The sequence below is a fragment of the Bos mutus genome, chromosome 5 (genome assembly GCF_027580195.1).
Source record: "Bos mutus isolate GX-2022 chromosome 5, NWIPB_WYAK_1.1, whole genome shotgun sequence".
Classification (NCBI taxonomy): domain Eukaryota; kingdom Metazoa; phylum Chordata; class Mammalia; order Artiodactyla; family Bovidae; genus Bos; species Bos mutus.
In genome coordinates, this window is record NC_091621.1 from 99379334 (window position 1) to 99403251 (window position 23918).

The following is a 23918-nucleotide window of genomic DNA, read 5'->3' on the forward strand; positions in this document are numbered from 1 at the left end:
TGTCTTGTAATAAAAATATTTTATCACAATTTTTTTTCAGTTAACAGTTTTTTTCCAACCATTTTGGAATTCACATCTTGGACTTCTCTCTTAATGCGCATAGGTCCACTTCATTCATTCTGCACACAGGATTCCACCTTAGAATGGACTCAAATTTTGTGATTAGTTTTACTATGGGTGAAGATTTCAACTGCTTATCATTTTCTTCGGCTACAAACAATGCCGTAATCAACAGGGATTTTATGGATGAAAGAAACAAGAACATTTGTTCTGCCATTTACTAAAACATATGATAAAGCTAGAACAGTCTAAGCAGTGGGGTCCGTGGAGAAGATCATGTAATAAAAAGGACCTAGAAACGGACCAAGTGTATACACAGATTTTCTGTACCAGATACACAGACGAAGAACGGGTGATCCCATCAGTGAGTCCAGAACGTCTGGGCTACTCGTCTAAGCTGGCTCTCCTTCTTAAACGCATACATTCCAAAAGAATTCCATACATACAATTTTCAAACACAAAAAGAGCCAGAAAAAATATAACTTTGGACAAATGCGGTTTTAAAGTGGGGAAGGCCTTTGTCAAATCTGACACCAAAAGTGGAGCCGTGAAGGAGTTCACCCATAGATTCATTTAACCACCCAGACAAGTCTACATTGAATACACTCGAAAGAGTGATGAACAGAATTAAAAAGCAAACCACAAACTAGAAAAATAAATTTGCACCATCTGTGAAAGGCCAGCCAGAGCTAAATACTTTGTAAAGGTTACTTAGAAAAAAGTGGACATCTGACACAATGAGATCTTAATGAGTTTAGCTCAGGGGAAGAAAAATACAAATGTCCAAGAAATAGGAAAATATGTGCAAACATGGTAGTTTCCAGATAATGCAAATTGAAATAATTTAATGCCATTTTTTGCATATCAGAAAGGCAAGGATTTAAAAGAACCTAGATCCTCAGTGTAGGCCAATCACAGACCAAAAGCCTCTCGTAGGTGGCTGGTGGGGGTGGGAGTTGTAAGGTCTTTCTGGAGGGAGGGCAGCCAGGAGATCTGGACTATAAGCTCAAGTGTCCAGGCCCTTGGGTTGTTTTCCTTTTTCCCGTGTTGAGCAATTATTTCTGACTTTTCTACGTGGTTTTTTAACTCCTTTCAAACTTTCCCTGGCCCCACTAGCCTAAGTATAGGAAGGAGATCACTTCAACCAGCAACCTGCACTGCCCACTGCTCAGATGCAGGGACTAGGAGGTCCCCTGAGGCTCCCCAGTCACCTCGAAGGGACTAGCAGTGTTTCCCATGAGTTCAGGACAGTGCTTCCCATGCCAAGTCCGTGGGAAGTAACAATTTTGCGAGTGACAGTTGAGGCTGGTGCTTTGCTAGCACACTTGGGGCTGACAGATGCTTGCTGTGTCCAGGGCTACTCTTCCAAGTCTGAAACCCCCAAGCCTCCACACTGTGCCTCCAGCCTCCTGCCTCCAGGCTGGAATCTTGTGCACATTCATGCCTGCCAGGGACAGACAGAAATCCTCCACAAAACCAGACATGTCAGCATCAGAAAAGGCTCTGATGGAGACAGGATGAACTTCAGAATGGGCTTAGCCTGGACCTCAAACTAATTCTAGTGATAAATTAGTGGAAAGAGAAAGAAGACAATAGCAAAAGCAGGGACACTCCGTAAAAAGGAAAAGGAGACAAATGAAATGAATGTGTATATATGCTGCTGCTGCTGCTAAGTCGCTTCAGTCGTATCCGACTCTGTGCGACCCCATAGACGGCAGCCCACCAGGCTCCTCCATCCCTGGGATTCTCCAGGCAAGAATACTGGAGTGGGTTGCCATTCCCTTCTCCAATGCATGCACGCATGCTAAGTCGCTTCAGTCGTGTCTGACTCTGTATGACCCTATGGACAGCTGTCCACCAGGCTCCTCTGTCCACAGGATTCTCTAGGCAAGAGTACTGGAGTGGGTTGCCATTTCCTTCTCTGGTATATATATGTATAAAGCTCCAATAATTCAGAACCTAAAATAAGTTAATTTCAAAGAACAGTGTGTGTGTGTGTGTGTGTGTGGCAGAGAGGAAGGGAGGGAGGGAGAGAAGCTTGACCTTGCTGAAGGCCAAGGAAGGAGGTAGATGGTTAACTTATTTTTCTGGTCTCCATCTGTTACAACATGGAAGCTTCTCCATGGCTTTGCAGAAAGGACCAGGGAAGGGAGCAGGGGCGGCAGGAGGGTCAGGCAGGGCAGGAGGAAAGGCAGGCCTTTCCTCTGTTCCCTTCCCTCAAGGTCTACAGAGACTCAGCACACCTGCCCAGGCCTGTTAATGTCCCAAGGGGGCAGTGACAAGTAGTCCTGCTGTTTCAGGGCTTTGAAGAGCTGAATGGCAGGCACCTGGGGAAAGGTCTGAGCCGGAGGCTTCTTAGCCTGGACCACCTGGTTGAGGTCCCTGATCTCAGGACAGGGTCCTGGGGAAGTGGGCTTACTCTGGGGGGAGAGAGGGCCAGGAAGGAAGCAGTAGTCACCCACCTGCTGCAGGACAAGGAGACCCTCAGGGGTAGGGGAGGTGGGGGACACATCTGCCCGGTGCGGGCCTGGGCTCAGGACAGGGCTGCTGACTCTGGGAGGGGCAGGGCTGGCTAGAGGGGACTGGGGAAACTGGCCTGTGGCTGGAGGGAGCTCCACATAGCCCTCGAACTCTGGTTTCTGGGGGGCTGAGGCTACAGGGGGCCCATCAGCCAGTCCAGGATGGAAAGTGGGGTTCTGGTCTGAGGGGAGGTTTGGAGGGGCAGCCTGGGAGGGAGATGGGGCCCCGATGGGTGGGGTGAATATCAGATCTGGGGTGGTGACATAACCAGAGGCTACGGTCCCATCCTCAGGCCAGCCAGTGGGCAGAACTGTGGGGGCCCTGTCCTGATCTTGACCAACCCCCATCAGCCCAGGCTCTGGAGGGGCAGGGTCCACCCCTGACTCCAGGGAAGGGCTCGTCTGGGCCCCTGGGCTGGACTTTGTGTCCCCATCCCCGGCCTTGCCCTGCCTCTTCACCTGGGCCAGTGGGACCAGCTGCACCTGCCCCCCTGCGGGCAGACACAGGTACTCCAGGGACCCCGGGGACTGTGGCTTCCTGCTCACCCCCTTCTGTGGGGGCACCTGCTGGCCCATGAGGTCAGGCAGGGAGCAGCTGTGGGGCGGCCCCAGATAGGGACCGTTGAAGTCAAAGCCGGAAGCCTGGCTCTCAGGCCTGCTTGAGGGGGCAGCCAGCCCTGTCGGGGGGCTGGGGGGCTGCTCCGTGGGGAGATCCGAGGCAGTCAGAGTCATGTCCGGCTCTGATGATGAGTCACAGGCATCTTTAGGGTCCTCTGTGGTGAGAGGTGACACTTCGCTGTGCCTGCAGTCTACAGGGAACACCCTGTGGGGAGAACAGGAGCAGAGATGCTGGGACCTCCTTGGACAGACGTCTCAGCTCATGCACAGGGGCAGAGTGGGTAGTGGAACGAGAGGCCTGGCCACACCCACAGAAAACTCAGAGCAGGGCAGTGTTGGAGAGCAGGCCCAGAGCAGGAAACCAGATGCTGCTCAGCCTCCCCATGGGTCTGGCCCTCCAGCTTCTGTGCTCTCATTCAAGGTCAAGGACCCCTCCCACCCTCCACTCCTTGCTATCACCCAGCTTCAGGGCCCAGGTGTCCAGCCTGGGCTCAGTCATTTCTCACATGAGGGTTAGTGGCAAGCTAGTGGCTCAGATGCTGAGGCCATGAAGGTTCACAGACCCTCCGCCACCCAGTGGGGCCAGGGCAGTGTGGGGTCTCCCTGGGTAGCAGGGTGAAGGGAGGTCATCTGCTCCAGTCTCCTGCCTTCGGTCAAGTCTGAGGTCTGACCCTCGCTAGGGATGCCTCTTGCTTTAGCACCACCAGTCTCTATGGATTTCTTCAAACTGAGGCCCAGACCCAGGCCACCTCCTCCAAACCTCTGGTGTGCAGGAGGGGGCCACCCTCCCACCGCCCAGGGATCCCCTGCCCGACACCTACCCCTCCAGGAGCTGAGGGCAACTGCTGCCCCACGGCCCCTTATGTGGGTGGCTCCCACTGCCCAGGGTGGCCATGCTGTCTGGCATCCGGAGTCCGGCGCTCCCGTTCTGGGAAGAGAAAGGGCATTTGTATCTTTGGGAGTCAGGGCCCTCCAGAAGGTGCAGATGGAGGAAAGGCCTTGAGGGTGGTAGGGATTCAGGAGCCCCCAGAAGAGGCAGATACTCAGAACCAGCAGGACAGCCTCCTGACACCAGGGCGATGAGGCCAGAGAGGGGCTGGGACCTTGCTGGGGTCCCGGGTCTCCTGAGGATACTATCTGGACTGTCCCTGCTCCCTGCTCACCCCAGCCCCCTCTGCACCCGCCCTGAGACCCTCCCAAGGCAGCTCTGGCCCTGTGTAGTTGACCAAAGGGCTCCTGTTCTCCAGGGTCCTCTCAGCCTCCCGCGATGTGCCCCAGACTCACCGTCCTCCCCACTCAATTACCTTCTGAAAGGAGCCTCATCTCCACCCCCGACATGCCTTCTGCCTGCCATGGCCTCTCCCACCTGCCACCACCCTGCACCCATTAGCGCTCAGCTCTGCCGTTCTGTCCTTGGAAACCACTCTGCCTCCCACCATCTACCTGCCCTCGATGTGACTACACCTCTCCTGGAGCCTCTCAGGGACCAGCCCCCCTATGCCAACCCTCCCTCCTATCCCAGGTGAGTCCCCCCCGGCAGGGCACCCTGAGCATTGGAGGATACCAAGGGGTCTCAGCGCTGGGCTTGCAGGGCTGGCCTGGCTCTTAGAGCTTCCCAGTCCCTGTTCTAGCCACCTGCACCCCCAGCCCTACTCAAAGCCCACAGGATGGGGAGCAGGACACAGGCATGGGGACATGGGCGCAGGAGCACATGAGCCCCAGCACCTCTGCTGCCCTCACAGCCAGCTCCTACCTGGAACAGGTGGCTCTTGCTGGGGTTAGGGATTTTCTCCTCCCATTTCCGGTTCAGCCTGGAAAGACAACAAAGAGGCGACTGCTGCCCAAGACCTCAGGGCAGCTGCCTGTGCTTATGTACGGAGGTAAAACTGAAGCCCAGGGACAGCTCAGATTTGTCCAAGACCCCATTGGGAGCGGGTGACAGAGCTGTGACAGATAGTGACCCTGGCATCCTCTGGGGCCCTGGATAACACTCTCCCCCTTCTTGGAGTCCCCTTACCTGTACCCGTAGACGCCACAGAAGTGCAGGACTGGAAGCAGGATTAAGGTGCTGATGACGAGGATGAGGGCTAGGACCCACATGGGCAGCACTTCAGGAAGCCAAGAAGGAAAAAGGATCATTAGCATCCAGGGAGGGAAAGGGCTGGAGACTCAGAAGACGGGGTGCCGCTGCTTCCTTGGGGTGCAGAGGAGGAGAGGAGGCCAGAAACTGACTAAAAAGAAGGGGGCCTTTGTCTGAGCCACCCACAATGTTGACTTGGTGGGAGGACACAGAGGGTTAGATCCTGGCCAGTAGCAGGAGTTGCTATGGGAGGGCAGCAACTGTAGCCAAAGGCAATCACAGGGGACTTCCCGAGGGAGGTCATCAAGAACAGGGACAACAGGAGAGGCAGAGATGGAGAAAGGGGTGATGGTGGAGGAACCAGAAGATGCAAAGGCCCATCAAAGACTCTCTCAACTGTCCACTGGGGCTTAAGCCCCTTACTGGCTGGGCCCCTCCAGAACTCCCCTGATCTCTTTCCCTTAGGTCCTGTGGCCCAGTTCTCCTTTCTGCTTGGTTGGGGTCCTCTCTCTGGGGCTCTTTCCCTGACAGTTGGCTGGGACTGGGGACCTTGTTGCAAACACTTCGTCCTCTTTCTGCAGCCACCTCCTGGACCTTGTCCTATACTTGTCTCCTGGTGGCCACCATGGAGATAGTGGTAGATAAACGAAATTAGCAAAAGTAGAAGATTGAGAAATCAGACCAAAGCTTTCCAATCTCAGGCCCCAGTCTGTAGTTCCTCAGGCTAAGTGGTCCCTGGGTAGTAGCTTCCACAAAGGCTAGTGAAAGCATGCTTGTGTGTGTGTGTGTGTGTGTGTGTGTGTGTGTATGCTCAGTCATGTCTGACTGTGTGTGAACCCATTGACTATAGCCTGTCAGGCTCCTCTGTCCATGGAATTTCCTAGGCAAGAATACCGGAGCAAATTATTTCTATTCCAGGAGATCTTCCTGACCTAGGGATCAAACCCGTATCTCTTGTGTCTCCTGCATTGGCAGGCGAGGCGAATTCTTTACCGTTGCTCCACCTGGGAAGCCAATAGAAGCCTGGGCCATATTAATAGAAGGCTAAGGTTCAGTCGCAGGGAGACCTGTTGGTGAGACGTGCTCTCTCCTCTGTCCTCTGGAGACCTTGCCGCAGTCTGTGCTGCACACCAGGAGGTATAATTTTCTAATCCCTAATGACGTCTGGGAGGGAAGGATGCTATCCTGGGGTGGGGTTACGTCTCTGTGTTCACATCCTCCCTGTCCTCTGCCCAGCAGGGCTGTGCCAGGAGGGGTGAGGGGGCATGGCAGACCTACCCCAATCAGTGTCCCAGGACCTTGCTTCACTCCACTCGCTCCAGATCCCATTGTAGTTCCCCGGGTCGGGTTTGACTCTCACTCTGGCCTGGTACCGGCTGGCGGGCTCCAGAGGTGGCAGCGACATGGTGTGGGCATTCTGGAAGTCCTCTGTCTTGGTGTCCTGCAGGGGCAGGTGTGTGAGCAGGAGTCCTGAGGTCTGGGGCACGTGGGCACAGCTACGAAACCCTCCCGTCTCAGCACCCCAGCCTTCCTGCTACCCATCAGTTCCCAGCTTGCAGTCACATCCCCAGATCTGAGCAGTATCAGCCTCACCACAGAGGACCACACTCCAGAGGGACAGGACCAGGGAGCACCTCTTGTACTGAACTCCTGGCACACATGACAACACCAGGGTGCAGAAACCCTGAGGAGCCACCATGCCCCGCCTCACCCTCCCAGCTCGCCTTGGGGCAGCCTGGACCCCAGATATGATCTCCCCTGGAGTGCGGTGCAGGGTGACCGAAACCTGGACCACCAAACAGATGTTCAGGAGCACAAGGACCACTCCCAGCTCCACCACTAACCCTCTCCCTCCTGGCTTCAGTTTCCCCATTTCCAGCTGAAAATTCTGGGGCTGGCTCTGAGGTTTCTGATCTGCCCTCTGTGGAGCCCCAGGTTCTGTCCACAGGCCCCGAGGGCTGCCTGAGGCCCAGGGCCAGATTCTGAGCCCTGGGCTGAGGCCCTGCCGGCCTGCTCTTAGCAGCTGCACATTTGCATTCTGGATAAGATTCTTATGAAGAAGTGTCACCTTATTACGACTTTTGAAAACCCGTCCTCCAGCTGCCTCTCAGCCCTCCCCCTCCTGATGTCCATGCCCCCTTTGCAACTCAGGGTCATGTGTACATTTTGGCCAAGTTCACATCATCTCTCTGAGTCTCAGTTCCTTCGCCAAAGGAAGAGACAATGAGACTGCTCATTGGAGTGGCCACCAAGTCCCAGTGGCTCTCTGTGGCTGGTCACATGCTGGGAGCCAGGCATCTGGGCAGGTGGCATTTTCCCAAGTGTTGTCTCGCTGCCCTTTCCTCCCCTCCAGGCCCCTCCCTGGGCACAGTCTCTCACCTCCCATGAGGCTCCTTCTTTCTTGTACTGGACCTGGAATATGCAAGCTATGTGTGAGTAGCTCATTTTTTCTTCTCTCCAGTGCAGGATGTAGCCATCTCTGCCCTTGGTCACGTTGAGGGTTGGGGGAGCCATCTGGACTGGAGGGAGGAAAACTTTTAAGGCATATTGTTTCTAATATTCCTCCAGTGGAACATTTCTTGTGTTCCATGCTCATCACAGATGCTCTCTCCATTAACCCAGAACCCCAGGTCCCACCCATCTTAGGGTCTTTGCACCCCCATTCACCATGTCATCTATTTTGACCTGAAATGCCCTTCTCTTGGGAGATGTTAATATACGCTTGTTTTGTAGTGCGGTGACCAAAAGTATGGGTTACCCCTAGTATTTAAATAGAAATAAATGTTCTATTAATTTATTCTAATCTAGAATATTGACAGTGTTCTAAGCATTGTTATACATGCTAAATTTATATGAATAATTTCACTCAATTATAACAACAACTGGATGTAGTAAGTACTCTGAATCTGTCCACTTTTCAGACAAACAATTGACCCCCAGAGTGATTAGGTAACTTTCCAAGGACAGGCAGCTATCAAGTGGTAGAGACAAAGATTGCAGTCTGGAAGATCCCAAACAATAAGTAGTGGATTTAAACCCAGGTAACTAAGACAAATCAGCTGCTGTCCCTGACACATACTAGAGATTGGGAAGAAGAACTTGATCATCGAGAAGCAATGCAGGAGTTTCCTCTGCATGAGGTCCTCACTATATAACAGGAACTGGGGAACTTAACCTGCAAGGCCCCCTAGTATGACACCCCACTCCAGTACTCTTGCCTGGAAAATCCCATGGACAGAGGAGCCTGGAAGGCTGCAGTCCATGGGGTCGCTGAGGGTCGAACATGACTGAGTGACTTCACTTTCACTTTTCACTTTCATGCATTGGAGAAGGAAATGGCAACCCACTCCAGTGTTCTTATCTGGAGAATCCCAGGGACGGGGAGCCTGGTGGGCTGCCGCCTATGGGGTCTCATAGAGTCGGACACAACTGAAGTGACTTAGCAGCAGCAGTACCCAACATAAGAAGTAAATCACAGGTGAATTATTATTAACTCTGAAAATATCAGTCTGGGGAGGACTTTGGAAACTTGAAAAAGAAAAATCCAATCTGGGAAAGGAAGGGAAAAATCAGTGGGAAGACCAGGAGGTCGTGGGCAGAAGTAGGAACTTTCAAGCGACTGAGAAGTTGGAGGGGAAAATAAAGTGAAAGTGTTAGTCGCTCAGTCGTGTCTGACTCTTTGTGACCCCCATGGACTATAGCCCGCCAGGCTTCTTTGTTCATGGAATTCTCCTGGCAAGAATACTGGAGTTAGTAGCCATTCCCTTCTCCAGGGGATCTTCCCAACACAGGGATTGAACTGGGGTTTCCTGCCTTGCAGGCAGATTCTTTACCATCTGAGCCACCAGGGAAGATAGAGCTAAAAGACTGAGATAAAAGGTTTTTTAATACTGATATTCTTGAGGAATATCAATTGCATCTTCCTTCATGTTATTTGTCATTGTTGCATTATTGCTTCTTGAGAACTTCCAGGATAGACTGGAATCATTTTTGTTCCATTTGGCTTCCTGGGGTATTTCATTGAAACTGACACACATGAAGTCTGGACCGTGAGGAATGAAGCAGTGCTGTTGGGAGATGCTCCACACAGAAGGCTAGGGGCAAACTCACTGTTGTCTGAGCTCTTTATAAGTCTCTCTTCCACCTTTGGTCGAACAGAGACGATGTACTGGCTGTAGTTCCTGGGGTCAGGCACAGGAATCTGGCATCGGTGCTGGATGTAGGGGCTGCCAGTCTCCTTCTGCACGGGAGAGCATTCTTCCTCCCTGAGGATCATGGCAGAGGTCAGGGCAGGGGGAGGCAGGGCCATGTGAGGGGTGAGACCTCAGGAGGAGCTGTGGCTTCTGCTGGGCTCCAGGGGCAGGAGGAGGCCTGGAGAGGGTGAGGCTTAGAGGAGGGGAGGGGACAGAGGCAGGGGACACTCACCGTGCACTGGGGCCGGTCTTGTAGAAGAGGGTGAAGGAGACGGAGTGGGTTACCTCGGACCTCACTTCCCAGGTGCAGGTAAGCAGGGTGGCCCCGTCAAAGAAGCACTGGAGGTTCTGAGGCTGGGCCTCATCCCCTGGGAGGGAGAACAAACCCTCCTTCAGTCCTCCTTCGTTCATTCCCTAGCCTTCAGTGGGCTCACCATGAGACTCGTCACAGAGAGATTGTGGGGCCAAGAACATCAAGGGTTAAACTCAGCCTGACCTGCCAGCCATGTGACCTCAGGTCAGAGGGTGAATTCTGTGAAACTTCACACCCCCTGTGCAAAATGGGGAGGACATCACAGCCTCGGGGTTCGGGGATTTATTAAATAACACCGTCATGTTGGCGTGTCCACATGTCATGCAGCCCTCACAAAAACACAGCTGCCCATATACCATTGTGATTAAATTGTAATTGTTCCTCCACATAACGTGGACAGCAAACTGGGGCCTGGGGATGAGTCAGATGCAGCCGCTGCCTCTGCAGAGTCACAGTAGGGACGGGGTGGGCCCAAGGAAGCCACTCTGAACACAGAGCACCCGAGGATCCTGTTGTGTGTACACTGGACTCCTGTCCTGGAGATGTAATGAGCTCCCCTCTCCACAAGGGAGCATTGTCCCAACTCTGTCACCTGGCTGGGAGTTCCAGGAAACCTCCTGGCTCCACTGGCTGGGTCGTCCTGAGAGCCCCGAGCCTGGGGCCAGCCTGGTGCGCACTCGGGCCACGTAGGTGCTGCTGGGCTGAAGGTCCTTTAGCTCCAAGATGGCCTGGGGGGACTTGGAGTGGATGGTGAGGGCATCCTGGAGGGGAGAGGGGCTGTTGGAGCAGGGCCGGCTGGGCCGGATCCTTGTGGGTTTGGGGCACAGTTGGTGGGGTCCCTACCTCCCAGGAGTCCTGAAGCCGCTTGTAGACCACCTCAAACTCCAGGCTGGACAGCCAGTGGCTCTGGAAACCCTCATGGGCTATGCTCCAGAACAGCAGGAGACTCTCCCTGGTAGCAGTGATGTTGAGGTCCTTGGGTGTGGGGGGCTGCACTGGAGGGACAGGAAGGAAAGGGTCCCTAAGGGGCTGGACGACTGAGCGGGAGGTGAAGGTCCTCTGTGGCCCATGTGTGGATAGGCCTGGGTCCCAGGCCAGGCACTGCTCCCCTGGCTGAGTGACCTTGGACAGACCCCTCTTCTCCATGGACCTCAGACTGCCTTCTGCTAAATCGTGGGGATTGAGTGTGAACATGAATGAAGCTGTGCAGATTCCTAGGCTTCAGAACATAAGCTCCATGAAAGGTGCTCAAATTAAACTCCAAAGGAAGCTAGCTTCCTTCTGCCCCATGCCCACGAGGTGGCCTGTGGGGCCTCCTTCCCAGCAGAGGGCACTGTGACTCCTGTTACTCCCTCTTCAGTCCACACTTTATTAGTTCCTCTGCCCAGGGTCATCCTGCACCTCTCAGTACCCAGCAGAAGTGTATCCTTCTCTGGAAACTTCTTGGGTCCTCTCCCCAAGGCAGAATCCCTTGCTCCTTTTCCTGGCCCACCACACCCTTTGTATGGTCCTTACAACCCTGGAGGATTAGATGTTTCCACATCTGCCTCCCCAAGTAGGCCAGGAGCTTGTGGACACTCCAGGGTTCCCTGTCCTCACAGGGGACTATGCTTGGCCAGGGACCCCAGGCCTTACCATGCTGACTCAGATTAACGGTGAGCTCAGTGACCAGAGGCTGGTCCGGTCGGAATGAGAAGTAGTCAAAGTCGGCAAGGACAAAGTTTCGGTAAGGAATAACACATTTTCTGGGTACGCAGCCAGGACAAGGGCTGTTTAACCAGGGCTTGTCGTCACTAAGATTGCAGGACACTCGCTGTGGATGGTCCCTGCCAGGAGAGGACAAGGTTAGCCCAGAGAGAAGAATCACTCACTCACAAATATTAACAGGTGGTTCCTACATGTAAGGCTTTGTTTAGTACCAGGGAGCCTGGCAGGAAACAAAATACATGCAAATCCCTGTCTACAGTGCAGACATCCTAATAGAGGCAGACATACACAAAACAGTGAAGGAATGATGTCACATGTCAAATGGAGAAAAGTGTACATAGACAAGTCAGGAAGGAAAGAGGTGTGAGCAGGCCAGAAGGGCTGGCCTGGGGATACAATTTGAAATAAAGGAGGCAGGGAAGACCTCTTGGAGAAGGTGACATCTGAGCAGAAACTTGGAGATCAGGGAGGGAGCCATGCCAAATCTGGGGAAAGAGGATTTCAAGGAAAGGGAACCGCAAGTGCAAAGGTCCTGGGGTCGGCATAGGTTTGGGATGTTGTGTGACTAGGCAATTAACAGTGCGTGTAGAGTAGATATGTGAGCGTGGGAGGTCCAGGAGCCTAGCACAGTGAGGTTACAGAAGGTCAGTGCTTAAAAGGAATGTAAAGAATTTTGAATTCACTGAAAGTGAGGAAAATTGAGAGTTATGAGCAAAGGAGTGATGTTTTGACACACACTTTGAAAGGATTCCTGTGGCTGCTGAGCTGTGGATAGATTGAGTTGGGAGGGGCGGCAATACTGGAAGCAGAGGGACAAGTTAGGAGGATTCTGGACTATCTCAGTGATAAGAAGTGGTTTGGATCAGGGTCTTAGCCAGATTCACTTTCTATTTGAAGATGAAGTCGATCACATTTGCTGATGGATTGGATGCTGTGGTGAAGAAGGAAAGGAGGGAAAGGAGACTGAAAAGCAAAAAATAAAAGACTGTCCCCATTTGTCTGGCTTGAGCCCCTGGAAGCTCCCCTTTGGTGAACTGATATGGGAATCTAGCACAGGGGCTGTCTTTGGGAGGCAGAGCAGGAACTTGTTTAGGACACTTGAAGTTAAAGACTATAAGGGACAATGTGGAGAGGCAAGTGAACCTATGGTTCTGGAACTTGGGGAAAGGTCCAGGCTGGAGAGAGCATGTCTGGGTCAGAGCCATAGTTTGGGGCTGGATCTCTGCCGCCGGATCCAGATGCAAGAGAATGGAGGTCCAAGAGCCCTGGGACATCATCCCCTTCAGAGAAGGGAACAGACTAGGAGACAGAAAAGGGCGGGCCAGGGGAACACTGGAAAGGGCCCAGGTGCTGGCCAGGGTCAGGGAGGGAGGTACCACAGTGGGACCTCGTGTTTAGGCCCAGCCAGTCCTTGTCAGGTGCTGCCTGTGGGTGTGTGGGGAGAAGGCCAGGACTAACCATTGATTTACACCAAGTGGGCATCACTGACTCCAGTGGGAGCAGTTTAAATGGCCAGCTGGGGGCAGCAGAGTCCTGGGAGAGTGGGCTCTGGAGGAATTACCTGAGAGGCACTGGAAACAGGGCTCCAGACCACTCTTTAGAGGAAGTTCCCTCAGAGGGAAGCCAAGAATGGACAGCCGGGCTAGGAGACTGGACTCGGAGGCCCTGAGCTGCAGTCTGGTTGGCATCTGTAAGTGGATCCCTGGACAATGTCCCTCAACAGCATGGGGAAGTGGAGATTGGGATGGCAGTGATGTCCTTGAGCAGCAACACCAGGTGGGACCCCGGCTCTGGCCTCAGACAGGCCTGGGACAGGCAATCACTGCAGGGAGTATCCAGGGAGGTGGCAGGCCATGGTCGGGGGAGATGTTGGGAAGCTTCTCTTCTGGGGGTGTCTACTGTCCCAGTGCAGGAGGAGGCAGGCCACAGCTGAGGTTGGGGGTGGGGACAGTGGACAAGGAGGACAGAGGCTCTGGGGAGAGCAGGGGAGAGAGTGCAGGGGCGATGATGCTGTGGAGCGAAAACCCTTCTTCCTAGGGGAGGTCGTCAGGGGTCTCCCCAGACCCTGTGATGCCTGCTGTTTAACTACTTCCATTATGGTGAGTTAGACTATCACCGGATCCCAGAATGGTGGGAGTACCTTCCCAAATGGGCTATGCCCTGGAAACTAGGTGAGGCGAGAGGAGAAGCCCCAACTCCGGAGGGAGCAGGGCCTGGGGAAGACATGGAGCTTAGCCTTGCAGGCTGGCCACAGGACACTTGTCCTGCTAAGGTCTTGACCCCACTGTGGCCAGGGGGAGGGACCTCACCTCTGCAGCCTCAGTTTCTCCATCTGTGAATTGGGTATCATGTCCCTGTCCTGCCCACCTCATAAGGAGGATGAACCAAAATTGACTTCTGCCGATTGATTTTGTTCAATTGTGACAAAATAGGAGATTATTACCATCATCAACAATATTAACATCGGAGGTTCTTCTCCCAAACTGGACATCAGACACAAGCCCCTGGGCCCGGCAGGCCGCCTGGTGGGTCAGGAGCTCCTGGGCAGGAGTTTCCTGCCCCCACCTTCTGTCCAGCCCCAAACCCCTGGCACTGCCCACACAGCAGCGCGCCTCGCTGCCCTCCAACCCTGGGCCCTTCCTCACTCACTCCTTGGGCCTGCGGTAGAGGGTCACGTTGACCAGTCGCTGGGCATCCTGGGTGTCCGCCCACCTGCAGATGATGCGGCTGGTGTAGTCATTATGGCAGCGCAGGGTCTGCATCGGGACAGTCTCTGCCAGGAAGGGAAGCAGAGAGAGGGTCACACCTTCCCCCTCAGACGTCCCTTGTCACCACCCCTTGCAGCCCCTCCTCTGTGCACAGCACTGCAAAGAAGTCTCCCAGAGTCCTGTAGAGGCTCCTAGAGCCCAGGCAAAGGTCCCCAGAGGCCTTGGCAGGGGTAGGGGCGGCTGTCTCTGCAGGTGTGCAGGTGTAAGGGAGCCAGCTGTGGACCCTCTTGTCTGGGGAAAAACACAATATTCTAGTTGATTCAGAGCACGTGTCGTGAGCCCCTGCCTTGCTCTGCTCCTGGAGGAACAGAGTCCCTCCCACTACAGGTGGGCACATGCGTCAGACACAGGCCCTGCCCCTGGGCCTGTGGGCGGGCGCAGCCTGGGAGCAGAGGCACAAACCCACCCCTAAGGGGCCTACTCTGGGGACCTCCCCACCCTGCTCTCGGATCAGGCCCCGCTAGGCCTGATGCTTGGAAAGTGGAGTGTGGTTCCCAGGGTTATCAGGGGAGCTGAGCTCTCTGAGAGCCCTTGGGGAGGGTGGTCAGTGGCCTGAGCCTGGGGTTGGGGGACATCTCAGCAGGGCCTTGAGGCAAGAGGAGAGACACTCCCTCCCCCACGGCTGAGGGTCCCCAGGAGCAAAGGTACAGAGGTGAGAACTGGTCAAGACCCCCAGGTGCTGAGTGTCTTGGGGGAATGCAAGGTCAGACAAAGGACTGGAATGGCCAGCCAGGAGGTTAGAGGTCTGGAATGCCACACCGGGAAATGTGGACAGAGAAGCCTCACAGCCAGAGAGGTCTTTACAGGAGGCCAGAGAAGAATGAGCGGGAGTGCTGGGGGAGGGAAGGGAGGCCTCCAGGGAAAACCAGGAGAGAGAAGAGATGGTCGAGGGGGGAAGGCTGGGGGTCTGGGTTCTATGGCCCGGCAGTGAAAAGGAGGGGGGTGATCTGGCTCACCTTCAGCCCCTGTTATGCTGAGTCCCCAGCAGAGCACCAGCAGAGCCAGGGGGAGCAGCCCCTGGGTCAGTGTCATCTCGTGATTCAGCTCTGGAGAACAGGTAGCCCGCTCGAGTGGGTCCACGTCTGGGCAAGGTGTGGGCTCCTCACTGTCCTGGATTCTTGTGTTCCTCCCCTGCTGGAGGCTGGGCTAGACCCATGTCATCAGCTCTTGGGAATCCTCCTCTCTCCGGGATCCTGCCTCCTCCAGGCCTGTGGAAGGAAGCGTCAGCCCGTGGGACTTGGCCCACGTGGTAGGGCGGACCCAGGAGTGGCCTTGCTGCCTGGCTGCAGCCCCACTGCTGCCTCAGCCTGGCCCTTGGGACCGTCCCTGCTCCTCAACTCAGTGCCCGGGATGTGACCGCGAAGGAGACGCACTCAGTGGCCTCTGCAGATGTGGGTCCCCACTGGGTCACACTACCCTGGTAATGAGAAAATTCAAGACAGAAGCCTGGTATTGGATTTTTCCCCCCACCAGGTACTGACCCGGGGGAGTCACTGGGTGTTGGGGCGTGCTTCTCCCGTGGGAGTGAGCACGTGCACACACCCTCACCACACACGCACACACACACGCACACACACACACACAAGCCTGGTGCTCTCCCCACCTTGTTCCATTTACCTCATTCCTCCCACACTACCCCCTGAAATGCCGGTTCCCTTTTTTTTCTGCAGAAGGTTGGGGATTTCCTTATTTCATTTCATCCAGCCCCCGGGAAGTACCAGGAAAGTAGAACAGAGAGGAGCGTGACTCCTTTTCTGTCCGTAAGACTGTCAAAAACTTCACTCAAGCTGCACAGACACATACCAGAAGCTCTGTTGCTGGGAAAAGCACGGCTCTAGGCACAGCCAACTTGACTTTCAACACAGGCCCTGTCCCTCCTGTGCTGGTGGCCTGGGCTGACTTATCAGTGCCCTCTGAACCTCACTCTCTAAATCTGTAAAACGGGCCCAACCCGACGTATCTCACGTGAGATCATGAGGGACAACCAAACTTGATGATCTTTGTGGGGTGGTTAGTCCAAGAAATGCCTGGGAAGGAAGAGTGGGTTTGTCTGGGGCTGGGGAGAGTATTTTAGCTCCTGCAGGGGAGCAGTGCCTTGGCAGGCAAAGGAGAGTCTGCCTGAGCTGGTGCAGCTTGCTCTGCCTACCTGGAACTCAGCTAAAAACTCAGAGTTTCTCTTTGGGTCTTACCACAAATGCAAATTCCTCACATATAAAGAGGTTAATTCTTCTGAAAGTCAGTTATAAGTTTAACACAACTCTAATCAAAACTTAACAAGATTTTCTTTCTTTTTGGCAGGAATTCACAAGAGAAAAAATATGTGTGAGGACAGTTAATAAGACTTTAAAACTAAGAAGTCTCATAGAAAAATGGGTCTTCCTAGATGGCTCAGCATTTAAAGAATCTGCCTGCAATGCAGGAGACACAGGAGACACCGGTTTGATCCCTGGGTTGGGAAGATCCCCTGGAGGAGGAAATGATAACCCACTCTAGTATTCTTGCCTGAAAAATTCCATGGACAGAGGCACCTGGCAGGAAGTCCATAGGATTGCAAAGAGTCAGACACGACTGAGTAAGCACTAACAGAAAATAAACTTTTGGTTACCAAATGGGAAACGGAGAGGGGTAAATTGGGAGTATGGGGTTAATAGATGCATGCTACCATATATAAAATAGATAAACAAGGACTAACTGTACAGCACAGGGACTATATTCAATAATAAGCTATTATAAATAAACTATGTTTATAATAAACTATAATGGGAAAGAATCAAAAGTAAAACAAATACGGATATATATATGTATAACCAAATCACTTTGCTTTACACCTGAAACCTACTAAATATTGTAAATCAACTATAGTTCAATAAAATAATGAGTTTCCACTCAATAGAAAAATTTATTATAAAGATCTGATAAGTAAAGTAATGGATTTTCACACATGCACACACGTGCACGCACACACACAGCAAATCAGTGGACATACTGATTAGATGAACTGTATTTCTCTAGAGAATGTACTACGTGATGAAGAGGAACCACAAATCAGTATTAAGTGATGGAATAATAAAAAGTGTTGAAACAATTGAATAACAACATAAAACATATCAGCCTAAATCCCTACCTTACACCATTCCCCATGTATCAAATCAATGAAAAATGTAAATATAGGCAGTTAAATCCTATGAAACTTGCAAACTGTACAAGTGAATATCTTTGAACTATTTAAGTTTCAAAGCACTAGAAGAAATCAAAGACAAAGGCTGAGAAATAAAAATGCATAAAAGTGAACACTTCAGTATTTTATAAAAATAACTGAACCACAAAGCAAAGGACAAAGTGAAAAATAAATGTTTGTGCCAGAAGTATGGAGAACAAGTGACTACCTTTATGCTATAAATAGTTCAAACAAATTAGTGGCATCCAAGGACACAAGCATAAAAGACACCTACATGAAGAGAATTCGTATTAGTGGCTAACAATTACAAAACACTTACCATCATCTGGCCACTGTTCAAAAGGCTTTACAGATATTAATACATCAATGTGTAGGTTAAAATCTCCACTTTGTAGATGAGGAAACTGGTATAGGTCCATGATGATACAGCAGAAAGGAAAAGGCTGAGACTGTAGCACAGGAGATTGGCTTTAGAATTTGTGTTCTTAACCAGTTATAATAGTGAGTAGCATAGTGTTATATTTCCCAATTATTGGTATCGTACATCTCTATTCTGACATACACTGACCCAACAGACACTTCTACAGATATGCACAAATGTCTGTGCAAAGACAAAACAAAACATTGAAACATCTTAAGTAGCATGCTCAGGGAGATTTGAGAAATCATGGCCATTTAAGAACAGATTGCTATGCAAAGAACAAATAAAACAGAGTTCTTAGCATTTGAAGGTAATTGAAATTTTAATTGAAGTTTTATTGAAGAAATCCATAAAACAAACAAACACACACCATGACTCAATAATGGGCCAAATCAGAATTAACACTATAAACTGTCATGTTACAAAGGTAGATATTGAAGACAGCATATAGGCTAGGAAATGAAAAGTCTTAGAGAAAAATTGAGGCCTAGGAAAGAAATTCAAGAGTTCCAACATCTAGAAGCAGAAGACAGAGAACTGAGGGCAGGTATGGCAGATGGTGGCGCTTGCCTAGCTGTCCCCTTTCCCGTTGGTAACGAAAGGCTAGGTTCTACCTAGGTTTATTGCTGCACAGAATAAAAGATTTTGTTTCTTACACTCTCCTATTGCTAGGTGTGGTCATATGACTAAATGTTGTCCAAGAAGATGTGAGTAGAATCATTGGGTGTGTCTTTCAAAAAAAGTTGCTTAAAGGAAGTGGCTCAGGTAGGAGGAATCTATTTTTGCCCTCCTGCTTTTTTTCCTTTCTCCAGTTTGCAGTGATGGCTGGAGTTCCAGCAGTCATTTTGAATTATAAGGTTCTGTTGAGTGTAGGAGTCATAAGCAACAGAAAAAGAGGAACCTCGATCCCTCTTCTCACTGTGAACCAACCATACAGTCTGAGACTGCCTACCTCTGGACATTTTTCATGTGAGGGAAAAAATAAACTTATATAGTATTATGCTACTGTTATTTGGGGTTTTTCCATGTGCAACCAAAGAGATACAATTGCAAATAGAAGAAAAATTCACAGGGCTTTAAATCAGGCAATAACCTACTAAGTTAAAAGCAAAATTCATTTTTAATAGCACCATACTCAGTCACATGCTAATAAACTTCTGGTCATCAAAGAGTAAAAAGTAATCCTAGAAGCTTCCAGAAGTAAACAAACAAGTTATTTTCAGTGAAAAAAGATTGGGTTTGCAAGGTCCTCTAACAAGTAACACAGGATACTAAATAGATAGTAATGTCTTGAAAATACTGAGAAGAAAATACGTTTGAACCTAGAAATATAAAAAGTCTAGCTTACTTTGAAGTTCAAGGGGGAAAAAAATCACAATATTTTGGAAATGTAAGGACGAAAAAAGCTTTCCAGATCTTTTTAGAGAGAGTTACTCTAGCATATATTTCAGAAAAAAAAAAAAAATTCCAAGAAAGAGAGATAGCACGTGATACTGGAATCAATTTTGAAAAAAGAAACCAATAGGACTTACTGTTAAGTAAAGAAATATTGTTACTGACTTCCCTGGTGGCTCAGACAGTAAAGCGTCTGCCTACAATGAGCGAGACCCGGGTTCAATCCCTGGATCAGGAAGATCCTCTGGAGAAGGAACTGGCAACCCACTCTAGTACTCTTGCCTGGAAAATCCCGTGGATGGAGGCTACCACTGTAGCCCGTGGTAGGCTACAGTCCATGGAGTCCCAAAGAGTCTGACGTGACTGAGCAACTCCACTTTTCAAAGTAAAAACAAATACACAGTAACAGCATTGAAGTAAAACTGAGATCATTTTAACACAAGTGTTGGCTGTGAGGTTACAGGGAAAAAGCAGAGATGAACCGAAAGCTTGCTAAGGATCTTGCCTTGTTTTGGAGGAGTGTATATATTCTGAGTAAGCCCAAATGCTGATGGAAAACATAAGTTAAATATAAATATGTGTGTTTAAAATGTAAGGGTTAAAGATCACTATGAGTGAGGATTGAGCATGGAAACCAGAGGATGACAGGAAGGGGGAAAGGAAAAGGAAGAGAGGGAGGAAGAGGAGAGAAAAGCCAAATGCCTTCTCACTCAAAATAAAATAAACGTGCTCACCAAAATTCTCAAACTCCTGCAGAAATTTAATGATAAAAATAGCAATTGGAAAAGGGGAAAAAGGCACAAATTCACTCCAGACAAAAACAATTTCATAGGACAGCCTGATGAAGACTTTAAAAAGAAGAATGCATCAACTTTCTTTGTGATTAATAGAAATAGATCAACAGACAGATTAAAAGGAGAAAAAGATAAGCTTATCTCAACAGATGCCCTTAAATACTTGATAATACAAAAGCCATTCCTGATGAAACAAAGAAATAAACCTTGGTAAATGAGGAATTGAAAAGAATGTTGGCATTTCTGGGTATGTACTAGAAAACTACAGTAACACTAGAGTCAACAGAAATGTCAGTACCTTCTGCTTTAAAGTAGAAGGCTGCCTGCTGTTGTTATGACCCCTATTTGGGGATCAGTATTCCCCCAAGTAATCTCTAAATTCAAGACAATCCAAAGTAAGACTCCAGAAAGATTTTCAACTGGCTTAACAAACTGATTCTAGATTATAACAAATCCAACATGAGGGACTTGCTCTATTGGTTAGAAAAACAATGAGTATAATAGTAGACAGATGGAACAGAAAATGTTAAGGAAAAGAACGACTTAGGAATTGAAAGTAATAATAGAATTTCAAATCACAGAGAACACATGGTTTGCACACTCAAAATTAATGATATTGAGACAACCAGCTAATCATTTTTTTTAAAGTTAGATGATTACTTATTACCCACACCTCCAAATTCTAAATGGATTAAATATTTAAATGTCAAAGCTAAAAATGATAAAAGCTCTAAAATATTTCTTTAATCTCAGGGATTGAATAAGACACCGAATCCAGAAAGCCTGAAATACAAAATAATGACAGATTTGACTTAAAAGCAATGAATACATTTTTATACAATGCAAGGTATCTTTAAACACACCAAAGAGAAAATAGAGTGGTAATCTGAAAGACATATTTTCAACATATGTCAATAAATGGTTCATACAAGTAATAAATGAAACACTCCTAAAACACTCCAAATATATTAATACTCAATACATAAAAGACAACCAACCCATTGAGAAATGTAAAGGACATTTCCATGCACATTACAAACTGAATCCAAATGGCCTTTCAACACATGGAAGATGCACAACTTCACCTATCACCAGGGAAAGGAAAAATCCAAGAGAGAACCAGATAATTTTCATCCATTACACTGGACACAATTAAAAGATGGACTGTTTCCTTAAAGAGAAACCAGCCTTTTTATGCACTGCCATGGGATGTATGTTAGTTCAGCTACTTTGAGGATGGTTTGACAATATCTATTATTATTTTAAATGTGCAGTCTCTTGCCCAGCAATTCTGCTTCTAGGAATCTGGGCTGTAGGAAGACTTTCTCAGGTGTGGAAAAGTGGAGACCACCCAAGTGTCTAGCAACGTGGGATAGGGTAAATCGTGGTGCACCTATGATATGGAGCAGGACCCCCTGGTCCTTGCCTACCCTCCACCCCACCATGTCCTCTGCCTGCCTTTTGTCTGTGGAAAACTTTAGTCAAAGAATAAGTTTAATCAGAAAAGTGAGAAATACAGAAACAAAGGAAAAAACAGTCAAAATAGACCAAATAATAATAATGTAATCATTAAGCATAGTCAAGGATCTTTAGTGCTTTCTCAAGGGCTATAGACAATATTCTGAGCCATATCCTATGAGCTGTCTTGTAGATACTAAAACACCAAGATGGAGAAGTTAACTACGTGACCACCAGACTATACCCACAACATAAGCTGCCACGATTCTGAGAATTGGCCTCAAAGAAATGGGAACAAATGGACCCCGGAACTGAAGATTAACTGTACCTAAAACAATAACGATGACACTGGGCAGATCAGCGATGACCAATTTGATGACTGTCAGAGGCGGTTGTGCTGCTTCTGTATGTAGCCCCCATTCCCACCTTCTGTTTATAAAAGCTCTTGCCCCACTGGTTGCCAGTGTGGGGGAGTCAGCCTTTGGACAGACATCTACAACCACAGTTGCCAGCATCTGAAATAAAGCAAACTTTCCTTTCCACCAACCTGGCCTGCTTATTGGCTTTTGAACGGCAAGCAGCCAGACCCCATCCTGCTCTTTCAGTAACACCTAAACTGATAAATGTCGTGTATCTCTCAGGGCTAATTAATGAGTCAAATCTCTACATCTTATTATGGAATGTTGTCCAAAATGTAATACTAAGTGGAAAACTAAGCCATAGGACAACATGTATGTTATAATCACTTTTATGTACTCCCATTTTTTAATTTTTTAGCAAAGCATAGATCCATGGATTCACTTGTTTAATATTAAATACATTCATTAAACAACTCAAGAAGTATCCTGTGATGTTAGTGGATATAGCACAATATAAGTAAAACTAATGAATGAAAAAAAGGGTGACCCAAAATTAGCAGGACAGATTTTACTTGTTATAAAACCATTAGACGGGTACTCTTTCTACCCCTTTCTGATGCCTATGTCAGAAGCTTTCTCTATCTCCTTTATACTTTAATAAAACTTTATTACACACACACAAAAAAAAAACCATTAGAAAGCAAGGAAGATGATAAGCAGAGAAAATTAGAATCTGGTTATACGAAAATGGAATAGCAAGGTGTCTAAAGACTAAACACTGCACGTTTGCAACTTGTTGCTGCGGGCTGCCTGGCGAGTCCCCACAGGCTCTTATCTCAGTGGGGACCCGGAGAAACACCGGCCTTCCCATCCACAGGGCAAGTGCACACCTGGACAAAAACACCCGCAGACGCCCACCCCCTAGCCAACTCACATCAGTGGCAGCATCCACAGCTTGGCCCAAACCCAGCTAATCAACAGTGGTCAGGGCAGAGTACAACCATAAAGAAAACGTTCTTGGAGGGGGGAAGACATGTCTCTAAGTAAGTAAGGAACCTGCTCCCTTCTTATCTTCCGACATGAGCTTCTCAACCCACACCAATCTAGGTCTGAGCATAGCAAGGTTCCTGGCTTCATCATCTGCCTCCTGTATCTCTGCATCCCCGTGGACATTCACACATGTGTGTGCACGCACACGAATGTGTGTGCATATGCATGCACACACAGACTTTTTCTAAACCAGGATGTCAGGGACTATCGGCACTCCCTTGTTCCAGACATGAGACAGAAGCCCAGGACAGGATATTATCACTGCCACCAACCCTTTAGTGACACCTTAGTGACAAAGTAAAGACAACGGTACACAGCTGTGTGACTCCCAGGCCTGAACTCTCTACCGCCCCAGGCATCTTCCCTGCTGACAGGACAGTCAGATTCACCAGTGAGGACTGGACCCCCAAAGCCCTTCCCCCAACACCCAGACTGGTCTGTCCCTGCTGTCTGTCTCCTTGTCCACTGGCTTCCCAGGAGTCTGGGTTCAGATTTTCCCAAAAGGCCAAGCCCTAACCTCCCAAGTCCCTGGGGCACACTTGCCCACTTGACACCCCCAGGCTCTCCCTGTCCTTCCCATCCCAGACTGCTACACGCCCCTGCTCCCGACCCCACCCTTCACCCTGCGCCGAGCCCACACGTACCTCTTTGTGCCGGGACAGACGGACCTTCTGTGGTGTCTCCTGGAGGCAGTCAGCAAGCCTCTCAGGCTTCCTATTTATGCTGACGTTGTTAGGAAACAGAGAAGCAGAAAGAGGAAGCGGCAGTCCCTGGCCTCTTTCTGTACAAGTGCCTCTTCACAAGATTGCCTGGTTTCTCAGAATTGTGGACACCAAGATATGAAGTTTTATTCTGAGCCTTTCTGGCTTTGCCAATGTTGTTCCTTCTTCTAGAAGTACTTCAATCTTTTCTATGTGATCTCCCTATAAACTTCCACGTGTGCTCTCTCTGCTCAGTGCAAAGTTCCTTCATGCAGCCTTCCCAGACACCCCCGAAGGGGATGCG

At 49.7% G+C, this 23918-nt stretch overlaps 1 protein-coding gene across 3 annotated transcripts; it reads right to left on the reverse strand.

The window, feature by feature from the left end:
• CSF2RB (colony stimulating factor 2 receptor subunit beta) lies at positions 1–23702 on the reverse strand. 3 transcript variants are annotated; one of them, XM_005887457.2, is made up of 14 exons: positions 23558–23702; positions 15215–15466; positions 14140–14263; positions 11419–11609; positions 10627–10778; positions 10376–10544; positions 9703–9838; positions 9388–9542; positions 7657–7796; positions 6556–6718; positions 5215–5305; positions 4951–5008; positions 4019–4125; positions 1–3402 (listed from the first exon to the last, which is right to left on the reverse strand). In XM_005887457.2, exons 2-14 carry the CDS (start codon positions 15288–15290, stop codon positions 2295–2297), a joined length of 2670 nt encoding a protein of 889 aa, XP_005887519.2. In that variant the 5' UTR covers positions 15291–15466; positions 23558–23702; the 3' UTR covers positions 1–2294. The 3 variants fall into 3 exon arrangements, with proteins under 3 accessions (XP_005887519.2, XP_070227452.1, XP_070227453.1); XM_070371351.1 differs by lacking the exon at positions 23558–23702 and adding an exon at positions 17756–17896; XM_070371352.1 differs by lacking the exons at positions 11419–11609; positions 15215–15466; positions 23558–23702.
• Between the last annotated feature and the right edge of the window lie 216 nt (positions 23703–23918).